Consider the following 15,522-nt stretch of genomic DNA (forward strand, 5'->3'; position numbering starts at 1 on the left):
TAATTGAGTTGGAAGAATGGACCCAGTTACTACATTTGAGTATGTATTGAAGTCTTTAGGCTGTACCTGTGGATGTCCTCAGTGTGCCGGCCTTCTTCTCCTCCCCAGGTTTGCTTTCTGTCTTTGAGGCTGTGGGACCAAAACAAAATCAATATTTATAAGACTATAGGCTACACAGCAGAAAACAGACTGTTTGGAGTTAGATTGAGATAAATCCAGCTGTCAGTCACTCAGAGCTTTACGGAGGCTAATCAACAGGAGGAGGAAGTGTTTGTTTGAGCAGACAGCTGCATGAAATAGACAACAGTCAACAGTGACATGATCATATCACCAAAATAGCAGATTGTCATAGAGATGGGATCACAATTAGATTTTTATCACCAAACCACTTGAAATGACTTTTATTTTCTTGTAAAACGGCCATGTTTCGTTTGTCATTGTTATGGTTGTATTGTGACCTGGATAATCACAATTACTGATTAACATCCTTAATTGCAAGAAGTCTCACACTCCACATTTCACAGTTTAAAGGACACAATAAAAGACTGTTGGATTTTGTGAAATGAGCAATTTCATTTTCCTGTATCCATGGAGACCGTGAAAAAAGGAGCTAGCTGTGGACATTTGAGATGCTACAGGCTCTTTACATCATATGTGGCAGCAAAGGTGTGTGGGAGATCTTTCAGAGGACTGGACTATTTCATCATCAACCAAAACAGATTGGAGTAAGAAAAAGCCTTTCCTGTGTTCACCTGGTTGCCCCTGGACACTGCTGTGATGCTGCAGGACACAGAGGAGGGACACTTTTGGCTCTTCCTCTCCTCAAACTGCCCTGACACAGATCTGTTGACCCTCCCAGACCAGTCCAACTGTTAAACTTCACTGAGAACTTTGACTGAGACACAAAAGTCACTGAGAAAAGCAGTGGAAATGTTGCTGCAGCAAAACTTGAATTTCCCTCAAGATCAATAAAGCATTTCTCTCTCATGAGTCCATTATGTTTCATGTCAAGAGCTGTGCCTTGTTCTGGACTTCTCTTTCACTTTTGTGTTATCTTTTGTGCATATTATACCATCTGTACCTGCACACAGCTGCACACAGCCTCTTTCCTACGATAAAAGCTCGTCTTTGTGCTGAGTGTAAAACTGTCTCATACCCAGAGGCTTCCTGGCAGCAGTAGAGGCTGCAGGGCGTGCAGTGGTGGTAGTGCGGGTCGTGGTGGTGCTCCTCGGGGCAGGAGCTGCTCCGTTTTTGGCTGCAGAGGCTGAATCAGAGGAGGCCTTTGGCACAGGGGCGCGCTTCTCTGGGACAGTCTGCACACACAACACACATACACACACATATATAAAGACTCTAAGTTATGCTCCACAAAGCAAAGAATGGCAATGTTTTCAATGAAGAGTTTATCTCATTTTCTTTTCTAGTGATCTTTTATTTTATTTTGTCATATTTGAGATTTTGATTCCAAGCTTAGGAGCAATTTTGCTATAAGATTGTCTAGTGGCCAAGGTGTTGTAATCTTCAACCATAACTCAAAGGGTTGGTTCATTTTGAACAGCTAGCAGTTTCCTAACACCGTCCTAGCATTCCAATATTCACCTTTCAGAAGCCAGAACAGAAGTTTGGTGACAGTAATGCTAACAACAATTAACGTATTTTCCGGGCTATTAGGCAGGCTCTTAAGCCTCCAACCCCATCAAAAAACGACCGCACGCCCCGCAAACCAGAGCGCCCTATACATGAATCCACTCAGGGTGTCCCAGCACGACTTCAGTAAACTACAAAGCTGCAGCACCTGCAGAACACACAAACACACACGGAGCAGACAGCGACCACACAGCCAAACACACCCACAGACACACTCATCACTCCACACCGATGAGGAACGGAACGGAGGAATGAACCAAAAAAGCGAGTGCAATGTGCCGCTTCTAGACACGACTGAACAACTGAGTCACTGCAAACACGCCGACAATCCGTTGGTCCCAGACAGCACCCTCCCTACACGCCACAACTGAACAAAGCCCAGAGTCACCGTGAACGCACCAAACAGACAAAACCCATCACACTGTTGGGTTTCCTTTAAAGTCCGGTGCGGTTTATTTGTGAAAAAAGTTTGAAAATAGACCATTTAATGACAGTGCGTCTTATAATCCAGAGCGCCTAATAGCTCGGAAAATACGGTATTATGCTAACAACACACTTTCTGATTCTTGGAGGTTAAAATGCGTTATAATAAAATACAGAATAGACAGCACACAGCGGTCAAGAGTGTTTTGCTACACGGAAAAGAGTTACAGGCTCTTTAAAGGCTGACTGTAAGATTCCTGCAACTGGCATGTGGCATCCTGTTGTTGATGCTATTGAGCAAGACACTTGACACAAGCCTTAGCTTGGATGGTTCTGTCATGTGAGGTTCTTAAGTGAGTGTCCATATACAAGCTGTTTTTTGAAATACAGCTCCAATTCACCCAAAATGTCACTAATGACCTACCATGATCATCAAAGCATGTATAGCACATATGGAGAGAAAAGTGGGTCAAATGCCGCCCTGTTCCTGTCTGCTCGCTGTTTATCACATTTACCCAGATCTGTGTGACTTGACCGTAGAATCCAGGTCACAGAATGTACGCTGATTCTAACATCAGACCTGGAGCGATTGTGAAGTGGCCCCTCGGTGCTACTGACGATGCAGCTGAGCCTTGACAGAACAGACTGACTCACCCAGCACCCATGGGCACTGTTGTGTGTTCTTAAAGGAGTCATGCATAGAGAGCATAAGATATATATCTGTAACGATTTTACTGACAGGTAGAACTAAACTGACCTTGTGTATAACATTGGTGGAGATACATAATCTTGATCACCAATTTAGTAAAAAATCTTAAGTGTCTTAAGTGACAAATATAAATAGATGTGGCTGAAATGTCTTGCCAAAAGGTACAGTGACAGCACGCGAGGATGTGGGACCATTATTACTCTATTGCAGGGGTCTCCAACCTGTAGCTCGGGAGCTACCAGTAGCTCGCCACCTCTTTCCAAGCAGTTCGCCAAAGGATTTCGAAATTATACCATTGTGCTGATGAATAACATTTTTTGTGCACTTAATGCAGATGTCATATAATGTGACCATTTTTTTATTCCCCAAACCCCCCTTCCCACTACCCTCCCCCACTGTAATATCCAATCTTCATTGTAAAAAATGAAATAAATAAAAATATAATAATAATAATAATTTATGTTTCACAGGCACCTAACTGTACCCAAGAGCTCGCCCTCGTTCTTATAATCATCAAAATTTTTTGCGGCTGCTAAAACGAGTAGCTTTCCTGCATTTTTGTTTTGTAAAGGAGCTCACCGCAGGAAAAAGGTTGGAGACCCCTGCTCTATTTAAAATGATCTACTTAACTAGACTGAAACTGTTACGGATTGCGAAAGATTGGCTGGTTGCACTTTGGTGACTTCTAGGGTTTGTTCAGTTTGTATGATGCGTGGTTGTAGGTACTGATGGTGTGTCTGGACTCAACGGATTGTCGGCGTGTTCACAGTGACTCAGTTGTTCAGTCGTGTCTAGAAGTGGCACATTGCACTCACTTTTTCGGTTCGTTCCTCCGTTCCGTTCCTTGTCGGCGTGGAGTGATGAGTGTGTCTGTGGGTGTTTTTCGCCGTGCGGTCGCTGTCTGCTACGTGTGTGTTTGTGTGTTCTGCGGGTGGTGCGGCTTTGTAGTTTACTGAAGTCGTGCTGGGACACCTGAGTGGATTCATGTATAGGGCGCTCTGGATTGTGGGGTGTGCAGTCGTTTTTTGATGGGGTTGAAGGCTTAACAGCGCATCTAATAGCCCGGAAAATAAGATAACTGTGTTATATCTGTCTGAAGGAAGAAGTTAACTTCACTGAAAGTCACACTGTATTTGCTTACAGAAGAGCATGTTCTTAGTTAAATCCACTGAAGTAGCCGAAGGTGTGAACTGTCACTAGAGTCATATTTTGCATTTATGCCCTAAAGATTCTTAACCCTACTGTTTTCTTTGTTTTGGTGTGAGTAATTGGAAATGGTTGGGGGGGCCAATGCCGCAGACTGGCAAAATTTGTTGTGACAGTCTACCTACTATAGAAACAGATCAGTATGAGGAGGGGCATGGATAATGCATGAAACTCTGAGACAACTTGAGTGTACAAAAAGATGCCTTATTAAAACAATGCATTATATCCAATCACGTCTGCCTGGTTTCTTACTCACCTTGGGCTTGACGTCCCTGGCAGCAGTCGTGGTGGATGTGGGGCGGCTGCTGGAGGTGCTGGGGGGTCTCTTGGGCCCGGCTGTGGTTGTACTGAGGGGCCTGGTGGTGCTAGGGACTTTAGCTGTGGTGGCAGTGGGCCTGGCTGTGGTGGCAGTGGTCTTAGCTGCTGTGGGGGCCCTGGCTGTGAGGGTCTTTTTGTCTGTGGTGGAGGAGGGTGTGGGCTTCTTGGTTGCGGCTGTACCAGTAGGGGGCGCTGTGGCGGAGGTGGGCCGAGTTTTGGTTGTGATACCGGGTTTGGCTGGAGCGGCAGAAGCGGGCTGGGATGAGGGACCGCCGGGAAATAAAAAAGCAACATAAAAGAATAATGCAAATTAACTCAAATGCCATGGTCTCAAGGGTTAGCAGCAATGGAATTAGAATTATGCAAATGATAGTAATGAGCTAAAATAAACAGCAGCTTAAAACTGTATGCAGACAAAATTAAAAATCTTTGAAAATGTCACGCTCTAGTTTAGCATTCTAGTTTTATCAATTTAAAGCAGAAAAAGCAGAAATGAAGCTTTAGCAAAAAGAGTGATATGTAGGACTATAAACACTCTATAAACACTGCATTATGTCAGTTTTATTTAGGGACGGTCCAAAAAGATTTTTTGAGTCGATGCTGATATCTGATGTTGGGCTTTCTACACAGCAACAAGTGGAGTGTTAAAATTGACTCTCACAGAAGCTATTTTAAAATTTTCTCAGGGTTTATGTGAGTCCAATCTGTTTTGGAGTTAATTTAACAAGTTGGAAATGTTAATTAAGTAACACTGGACCAAAGTTCCAGGTGAATTTCTAGAAATTTTGAATCTGGACCAGGAACGGAAGTGTTATCCATTCACGTTTTGAGAGTAAACAGACAACACTTTGTAGGATTATCCTGATTTTTAGCTAAACAACACACAGATATATTTTATTTTTACACTTTATTTTAGTTAATTTAAGATGAAATTATGTACAAAACTGGTTCAAACTGGTCTTCTCTCGTGGGAGTTTGAAGTGGTGGGTGGGAGGAGCCAAATTAACACTAAGGGAAGTTGAATTAACTTCAAACATATCAACTCTGGCAAACAACTCCAACTCAACCCCCATTTAACTTTCAAATAGTTAAAATTACACTTTTAATGTTAAAAATAACTATGAAATATTTCATCCTGAAATTTTAACCCTCCAGTTTTTGCTGTGTACGGTGGTCGATCACCAATATTAAGCACATGTACAGGGAACATTCATTCCTTTCAGAACATCATCCAAGATTCATAGAACCTTACTTACATGTGCAACTTTCACTTTAGTTCAAATCCAGCTCTCTCTTACCTTGGCCTTCTCTTTGCTTGGCACCGCGCTGCTTCCGTTAGTGACAGGCTTCGCTTTTTTCGCCTTATCGCCTGCATCTGCTTTAGCCTTCTTGTCATCCTTCTTGTCCACGGTCTTCTTCTCAGGCGCTGCTTTGTTTTGTGTGTCCTCTTGAACCTTCTCAGGCTCCTTCTCAGGCTCCTTTTCAACCTTCTTTACCTCTTCTGTCTTGGCTTGCTCCACCTTGGTCTCTGGTTCCTCCTTCTTCTCAACTGGTTCTGGTTCTACCTTCTCAACTGTTTTTTGTTCTACCTTAGTTTCGGTTGGTTCTGGCTCTGCCTTCTTCTCTGTTGGTTTTGGTTCTGCTTCCTTCTCAATAGGTTCTGGTTCTACTTTCTTCTCAAATTCTTTTTGTTCTACCTTTGTTTCGGTTGGTTCTAGCTCTTGCTTCTTCTCAATTGGTTTTGGTTCTACCTTCTCTTCAATGGGTTCTGGTTCTATCTTCTTCTCAGCTGGTTCTACACTAGGTTCCTTGACGGACATGACTTGTGGTTCCGGAGTCTTTAGTTCTTCCTTCATTTCGGGTTGCGCCAGCTTTTCTGGCGTTTTGTTCTGAATTTTTTCTTCAATTGGTTCTTGAGGCTTTTCGTTGAAGTCCATCTTCTCCACTTTCTCCTCCATTTTGATTGGTGAATGCTCAAATTCTTCTTGATCAGCTTTGTTCTCAGATGGTTCCACTACCTTCACCATCTTCTCAGGTTTTTCTTCAACCTGCATTGGTTCAACTTTAGGTGTCTCCTCAACCTTGACTTGTTCTACCTCCTTGGCTTCTTCTTTCTTGGTCTCAAATGGTTCAGCTTTTGGTAGTTCTGCTTCCATCTTGGCAGGAGGTTCGTTGCTTGTGAATTCTACTGTTACACCCTTTTGCTCAGCTTTCTCGATTGGACTTGGAGCTTCTGGCATCTTCAAGATGTCCTCTAGTTTTTCCTCTGTTTTCTCATCTTTCTTAATCTCATCCTTCTTTTCCTCTTTCTCGGCTTTAACTGGAAACAAACATAAAAACAGAACAATTAGTGGAGTTAATACTTAGATATAAAGTGGTTGCCCATATGAGACTAGATAACTATGATATCTTTATTGTATTTGGGTATTCAAAGTTTTCCATGACTCTGGTGGTTGAAGTTGACGTTACTATTCAAACTTTAAGATACTACCTTGAAATATAACTAATCAAAGCTAGAAATTTACACTGGACAAACAAACAAAAAACAACTTGAAAAATTACAACTGACTGCCAAGCCAGCATAAATACAAATATAATAGGACATATTTTTATGTATGGAAAATGTATCTTGTATTGCGACTGCTGTGCTGCTGATAAAATAAATAAATCCATAGAAAATGAAACCTAGAAAACCCTAGAAAATGAATATTCAAGAGCTATTTGTTATTAATAAAACAAAATCAAATTTTAAAAAAAAGTTACAGATCAATGCACAATGTTATATCACCTAGCCCTAAGTTATATAGCTGTAAACTTAAACTCACTGAGCAAACTAAAAGTGACATGACAAATATGCTTATGCAATGGTTTGTTTTGGTGTGACCAGTTTCTCAGTTTTCCATCTGCTCCACAATAATGAAATGACATACGTAAAAAAACTGGTTCAGTGGGTAAGTTTCTAAACATTTCTAAAGAGTTTCCTGTCTCTAAATATTACAAAACTAGTTTAAAACCAGACACTGTTAAAGAATGAGAAGAAAAACAATGAGACATGTCCAGCCAATTGATTAGTTAACTAAAAACAGTGTTGTAGCAAAAACTCTCAAAACTATTAAACTGATCTAACAATGTACCTTACACAACTGCAGAGAGATTCATGCAAATGCAATAATTTATGCAGAAAAAGTGCTGAAACTGTATTTATCCAAGTCTCACGATATGATATTTTCATGGTATGAACCTCATGGTACGATATTTATTGTGATATCACGGGAAAGCTCACGATATGGAGGGGAGGCTCACGATTAGGAATGTAACAATATCCAAATCTCTCGGTTTTCAAGATATACATCTCGCGGTACGATATTTATTGTGATATTTTGTGGAGCCTAACAAAACTGACAAGACCAAAGAATTAATACTTAAACGTGCTTAGAACTGTTATTTCTTCTTCTCGTCTGCACTGAAATGGAGCAAAGGATCATGGTCTATGTAGTTCCCTCTGTTTTTTGAGCTCTTGCTGCACCATGACTCTTCATTTAAGCAAAGAGACTTGTAATTTGATACTTTGTGATGGTCCACGATGTTATTGTGAGAACTTTGACGATACGATATCACAATATTTTGGTTATTGTTACATCCTTATGTATTTATTTGAAAAAACACTGATTAAACTCTTGATTCAGATCAAAATTTTCAGCCTGTTCACCACATACTTTGATGTTGCCTCATATAAATCCCCCAAATCTATGGTTAGGGTTAGGGTTTTCAATCTCTGGTCGACTAAGACACCATTGGCCGATTAATCAACTTGACGACGAAAGAAGCAAGTTATCAACATAAATTTGCATTATCTACCGTAGACAACAGAGCACATAATCAAAACCACTTTTCTCACATAGACCTCACCTCAAGCATCCTTTCAGACTTGGCCAAGAGTATCACCCTTTCAGCTTTACCATAACCACAGCATATAAAGACGCATTTTCATTACATTGACCTGGTTCACTTGCGCGTTACTAATGTAAAGCAAAACAACACACATCTGTGCTGACCTACATACAAAGCTGACAATTTAGTGACAAGACAAAAGGGATAGAACGGAAGCGAGAGAGAGAATGGAGTGTGAATGAACGAGCGGTAAACAATGCAAGACTCCAGAGGACGTAGTGATGTGCTAATTGGGGCAGAAATGTGATATTTTTGTGTGGTGACAAAAGATGAGGGGAAATAGTACTGTTTAAGAGCACCGCGGGAGGCCACACCCACTCTCCCTGTGATGAGGCCTCTGACAGCTCGTTCCTGTCCTACAAGTTGGTAATTGTGTTTGCAGAGTGCTGAGGTTAAGAAAAATTCTAGTATAACAAGACCATTTAAAGACGCATATTGTGCTTGTGTTTGCTATATAGTTATACCGTATTTTCCGGGCTATTAGTCGCTCTGGATTATAAGACGCACTGTCATTAAATGGTCTATTTTCTAACTTTTTTCACAAATAAACCGCACGGGACTTTAAAGGAAACCCAACAGTGTGATGGGTGAGTGGTTTTGTTTGTTTGTGGCGTTCACGGTGACTCTGGGCTGTGTTCAGTTGTGGCGTGTAGGGAGGGTGCTGTCTGGGACCAACGGATTGTCGGCGTGTTCACAGTGACTCAGTTGTTCATTTCTGTCTAGAAGTGGCACATTGCGCTAGCTTTTTCGGTTCGTTCCTCCGTTCCGTTCCTCATCGGCGTGGAGTGATGAGTGTGTCTGTGGGTGTGTTTTGCCGTGCGGTCGCTGTCTGCTCCGTGTGTGTTTGTGTTTTCTGTGGGTGGTGCGGCTTTGTAGTTTACTGAAGTCGTGCTGGGACACCCGAGTGGATTCGTGTATTGGGTGCTCTGGATTGCGGGGCTTGAGGGGTCATTTTTTTGATGGGGTTAGAGGCTTAAGAGTGCGCCCTATAGCCCGGGAAATACGGTAATCTATGATACCTGTGGATCATTATGTTTTAATTTAAATGTTTTAAATTGCAATGTTCTAAAACAAGCTCCCTGACCTCCTCGTTAGAAAACTGTGGTGCCCAATGGGAGCTGACGTTGCCATAACAAAACAATTAACAAAATGCAATTGGAGAATGAAGTGCGAACGCCACAGTGGGCATGTACTGGTGGAGGGGAAAACAGGAGTTAATCAACAACATGCCGTGCTGAAAATAAGCAATTAAAAATGACTCAGATCACTCCAAATACAACTTTGGGTGAGTAAATGATGAAGGAAACAACTACAAAATGTTTCAAAGCTCTGAAAAATGTATTATACAGAGTAGGTCGGCTTTAAACTAACGTTGGAACTGGAGCTTGACTGATTTATATTTTCTCATGGCCGATGCTGACATGCTGATCATGACCTCTTTTATATAGGTAAGATTTTATATTGTATTACCTATTCATCCATTTTATTTTGACTCATACATTTTCATAATAATGTCTTATTTGTCTTTTTTGCTACTTATTTAGAGTTTATCATTACCATTCCCATTTTTTCCTTTTTGTTATTATATTATATTGTGATGTGTGAGCTACTGTGTCCAAATAATTTCCCTTGTGGATCAATAAAGTTTGTCTAAGTCTAAGACACCGATTAAAAAACAAAACAAAAACTACGATGGTCAAGAAGCTCTGTCGATATTTTGGGGCTGATATTTTGGGCTGATTTTGGTAATTTTACCCCAAATAAACAAGAATTAAGTACAACAACTACTACTAGGGCTGTAAAAATAATCACACTTTGATGACTTTGGTCATAAATATTTAAGTACTGTAATTTCTTCTGCAAGTAAATAAATATCCTCTTACCTTATAAAAAGTTGCTAACTCTAGTTCAGACCAGCGCAAATGCTGTACTGAAATGCTGATAATTCTTGTAGTTTATCAGTTCAGATTTCATTCTTAGGTTTCTCAAATGTTAAATGCTCCTGTCATTAAACTTTGAAGAGAATGCTGCTATCTAATCACAAATCTCAACTCGTAATCTCACTGTTAGACACAAAAATCTCAATTATTTTTCTAAAATCGTGCAGCTTTGGTACAAACTCACCCTTGATCTTGTTTTATTACAAAATGAATAACAAAGCAGTGCCTTTTTGCAGCACCTTCTTTGGACTAAAGTGTTCAAATAAAGCTTTAAGCATATTCTTTAGGCAGATGGTCCACGTTCATGTGTCTACAGTATGTGTAATAGGAACACCGTGTTGCAACCACACGATGTTGTCCAATTACGCAAATCTGAATCCAATCAAAATCCAATTGTTCCAGAAGGTCAATGATCAGCTTTGGTAGTTTTAATCAAGAGGTCTACAGCCAACCCTTTGTCAGTAAAACATGAGGTTTGGAGCAGAGAAATGTGACTTTTTGTGTCAACTGGCTCTTATTTTGTTCAAGAAGTTCAGATTAACAGTCATATTTGTTAGCTTTTAATTAAAATAATAACACAATTGAAACTAAAATCATGATTGATCCAAAAGAGGAGGAAAAAAAAAGTTGTTTTGGCCATATTGCCCTTCCCCAAGTGGTATTTGTAAGAAAAATATCTGCCAATTTGAAAGTGAATATGTAGCTTATGTTGGCTTTTTATATATCTTTCTGTGTGCCATTTTCCAACAGACTAATGAGACAAAATGGGACTACAAGAGAGTTATGGCACAATAAAATGTTATGTGACACAATGAAACAAATAATTTCATATCCCAGTAAAACATTTTGTTATTATTTTTACAAAAAGTTACAAAGTTAATTTGAGATCTTTACTTTAACGGCAAGACCCAGGACACACTGGAGAGTCTATGTCTCTCGGTTGGCCTGGGAACGCCTTGGGGTCCACCCGAAGGAGCGGTGTCCAGGGTGTCCAGGGTGTCCAGGGTGTCCAGGGTGTCCAGGGTGTCCAGGGTGAAGGAAGTCCAGGAGTCCCTGCTTAGACTACTACACCCACGACCCGGAAGAAAATGGATGGATGGATACTTTAATGTAAGATCAATTTGTGGGAGTCCCTATGGACTTTAAAAGCTAAATATTGGCATCGGTAAACATCAGTTAAATATTGGTTGGCCACATCGGAAGGCCAAATATTGGTATCAGTCAATAATAATAATCAGATGGACAGATAATCCATATCTGTCCATCCCTGCTGTCAGTAGTAGCAAAGAAGACTAAACTAGTTTATTGTCCTAAGGCCCCATTCACACTAGTGCGTATTCGAGTCATTTTTGTTGTGGATGCAGTGTTCGTCCACACTAATCTGATTGAAAACAGCTCCAGAGACGGAACGATCTGGTGCCGCCAGCTCCCACAAATTCATCTGAGTACAGATCTGATCTATCACTGTGTGGATGCCTGAAAACGCTAATACACTGATGTAGGTCTATGCACCGCGAAGTAATTCACCGCCAAAACGCTAAGAGGCTAGAATATATGTCCATTCATATATATGGTCTGTGTGTACGACCTGCAGACATATAATCTCTGAAAAGTTTAACCTAAACTATCTCCAACGTGACAGAAGCACAGAACAGACTCACCATCAGCAGAACTCCCCTCTGTCACAGAAAGAACACTCATATTCCACTGAGTCGTGTCCTTTAGTTCGACAGAAGCTGAACTGCATCAACGCACAATAATGGGCTGTTTTTTTGAGCGTGTAGTTTATGCAAATTATCCATGTGGTTTTAAGTTTAATTTCTGTAAAAAGTAAATAAATATGCTCAAAGCTGTGTGGATAGGGAAGACTTGCAGATACAGAAACAATGTGTCTGGACCCAGATCGTTTCTGATACGGTGATACAGTGATACACGGATTCATTTGTGTAAGCGTAGTCTAAGAATTAAAAGACAATTTAGTCATAATTGTCTTTGCAGAAAAACTTTTTACATGGAGCAGGTTTGGCCTTCAGCAAAAAAGGTTCTGCTCTGGCCATTATGATGTACTTGGATGTCATATCTGGTTGTCTTTGTTCGAATCTACAAAAAAAGCTTTTACATTAACATTTTACCTTGCCAAACAGCTATGGATTACACAATTTAGTTATAAAAAAAGAAAGAAAGGTGTGCATAAATATCCAAATCTTCCAAATCTTAAAGCATGTGTGGTTCACTTTGTCATCTCATTTTGCTCCTGCAGCCTTTGTCACAACAGCTTGCCCCAGGACACACATTCAAATCCTGTTTCTTTTGCTGTTAGGATGAATTATTAACTGCAACATTTCCAGACAGACTCCCATGAATACAAAATCCAAAAGAGCCATTTTTCTTTGTTTCTCGGCAACGGGAGATGTTATAAATGTGAGAAACGCGTCGACTGCGGAATTCTTTTGTTTACACCTGGCTTTCGTTGAGAGAGTAACACAAATCACGGACTTTTTTGTTGTGAGTTGTTGTCTAGATGACTTATGCCGAGAAAATAGAGTCTTTTTTCAGGTAGCTGTGAGTGTGTGTGACCTCCCTGTAAATGGACTATCCAATATCAGAGGAACACCCAGGAGCTACAGCCGCCATGGGAGTGTGAATTATTGACAAGGCTGGAGATGGAAGCATCAATCTCTGACATGGGACAAAACAGGATCATATTTGCACAACACATTCTGACAGGACTGCTGGTCTTACTTCAGATTACTGTTAATTAGAAAGACGTCCAAGTGGAATTAATCTTGTATACAAAAATCAATTTCAACTGCTACTAATGAGTAGACTCAATACTCAATTACAATCCAGACACCACACAGATCATTAAAAGCACTTTTTTTAGACAGTACAATGTAATTTTCTTTTCAACATTTAACATGCTTTTATATTACCATGTGGCCTTATATGTGTGTAATTCCTGTGTTACATAATTTTATCATCATAATAATATTTAAAAGAACCATATGCAAAAACCATATCAAATTGTAGTCATGGGCGATATTGGCAAAAATTACAATCTCAATATATTGTTTTCATTTATAAAATTCATGGAACAGCCAATAAAATAAACTACAAAAGTGCAAAAAAATTACTTTTAACCCCAATTTGGAAAGTAAGACTAGACTACACTACCAAAAAAAAATATAAATAAATAAATAAATAAATAAATATCATGATTTCATATATTTTCTACCTTTAAATCAGTGTTAAAATTGTTGTGAGAAGAACAATTATTGACACAATGGCCAAACAACAGTAGAAGATCTAAATTCAATTTCATATTAAGTTTCTATACCTTTGTTTATACCTTTAATATCATCAATCAAACTTTAATATCAAATCAAACTTTTGGAATGGTAAATGCGACAAAAGAAAAGCAACATCAATATTTCCGTGGCTACAGATTGAACTGAAATGAATGAACTTATTTTACAATTACATGACTCATCATAATTAACCAAATAATCTTGGCATCTCTAGACATTTTTGAAGCAAGAATCAGCTGAATATGCAAAATATACATTCTGTACCATGTGCCTTCAACTGAAACAAACAAACAAAAAAAAAGCCATATTATCATGAGTTCATATATTTTCTACCTCTAAATCGGTGTTAAAATTGTGTATGTGTAAAAATTGTGTTGTGTAAAAATGCGGCTACCAATCAAACTTTTAGAATGGTAAATGTGACAAAAGACATCTATTTCTGAAATGAATGAAATTATTTTATGTATTTTTAGCTTTTACAATTACATGAATAATTATAATTAATCACAGCCATCTCTAGTACTGATAGACATTTTAGAAAGAAGAATCAGCTGCTCTGCAATATACAAGAGGAAGATGTTTCAGTCGTCTTCACTATGGACATCCTCATTCATAAAAGATGTGTCCCCAGATACAAGTCAACATTTTCAAATCAAATATAACTTTTACTGATGACAACTTTAATGCTGATTTATTCTTCCTTACAAAAACACTGGACGAGATGGACAAGTTGTATAAAAATTTGGTGTGTTGATTAAGATGATTGTCCAGAAAGCAGAATGAGCCTCACACAAATCTCTCATTTGTGTTGCCAGTTTCAACGCTGACATCCAGTTAATTAAATCCTAAGATGTCTCTATCTGATTTGAAAGGTCACGACCTAAACCCCAGCTCCTGCAGCCAATCATGAATCTGTGCTAGTGCAGCCTCTACAGCTCAGGGAGGGAATCGGTAGCCTGATTCAGTTCGTAGAAACCATCTGACCTAGCTGCATTAGGATTCATTCGCTTGATGGTAGGTGGGTACTTTTTTTTATTTAACTAATCGCTGCTATTTGGTTGTGATATGGGTAATGCGCCAAATCCTGTAGGAAGAAGGGCAAAAACGTCTTTCCCCTTGATAAAATTCACCAAACATTCTCTTTGTTCCAGCTCCTCGATCTCAGGAATCATTGCCAACACAGAATGCATGGCTCTTTGCTGACTGGCTGGTGACTGAACTCACACTTCTGGGGTTTTTGTGAACCGTCTAGTGCAGGGGTCTCCAACCTGTAGCTCGGGAGCTACCAGTAGCTCTCAACCCCCTTCCTAATAGCTCACAAAGGAATTTCTGAATTATACGTATTGTGCTGAATAAGTCTAATTTGATTAATTAAATGCCTATTATCATTGCACATGTATCATTTTGATGCCTTAATTTGTAAACTAATAAGTGGATAATGGTTATGTTTTAAAGGCATCTAACTGTACCTCATCTAAGGCTCGCGGTGGCTCAAAATTTCTTGTGACCACTAAAAGTAGTAGCTTCCTGTCATTTTCATTTTCTAAAAGTAGCTCACTGGAGGAAAAAGGTTGGAGACTCCTGGTCTAGTGTATTCTGATTGCTGACCTAGTTGCTGGAGAGAAATGAAATTGAGTGGAGGCAATAGGTGGCGCCAGCCTAGGTGTGAAATAGGCTCTATTAACATTTATGTCACAAACCAAGAAGACGTTTGGAACCATGCGATGATAATTTCCGATGGCTTCTGATGACATTAGTAAGTCTGACAAAATCTAGGAAAAATGAGAAAACGTCCCAGTTTTCTTCATCTCCATGTCAGTGTAGTGTTTCCTAATGTTCAGCTCATCAACAGTTACAACCATCCCTCAGTTTTCATCATTTCCCCAATGACACACAACTCCGAGTGCACTGGGTACATGTGATTAGAAGAAATGAGAGAGATACATTTACGTTTTCCTGCTGATGACCTTTCCTTCAATGGGTTTTATCACAGTCGGTCGGTGAGCCCAGTGTCGGGAAC

At 39.7% G+C, this 15,522-nt stretch overlaps 1 protein-coding gene across 8 annotated transcripts in view; it reads right to left on the reverse strand.

Moving 5' to 3' along the window:
• The window catches only part of LOC110165553 (microtubule-associated protein 4), a 171,525-nt gene that overhangs the window by 24,317 nt on the left and 131,686 nt on the right, over positions 1 to 15,522 (reverse strand). For all 8 annotated transcript variants that reach the window (XM_055150708.1, XM_055150711.1, XM_055150712.1 and 5 more), the window contains 4 exons: positions 5,602 to 6,623; positions 4,242 to 4,559; positions 1,157 to 1,313; positions 67 to 129 (listed from right to left, as the gene is read on the reverse strand). In XM_055150708.1, coding sequence (XP_055006683.1) covers positions 67 to 129; positions 1,157 to 1,313; positions 4,242 to 4,559; positions 5,602 to 6,623 — 1,560 coding nt within the window. The remainder of the gene's footprint in view (positions 1 to 66; positions 130 to 1,156; positions 1,314 to 4,241; positions 4,560 to 5,601; positions 6,624 to 15,522) is intronic.

Source organism: Boleophthalmus pectinirostris, unplaced genomic scaffold (assembly GCF_026225935.1).
Source record: "Boleophthalmus pectinirostris isolate CB_2022bp ecotype Guang Dong unplaced genomic scaffold, ASM2622593v1 HiC_scaffold_15, whole genome shotgun sequence".
NCBI lineage: Eukaryota > Metazoa > Chordata > Actinopteri > Gobiiformes > Gobiidae > Boleophthalmus > Boleophthalmus pectinirostris.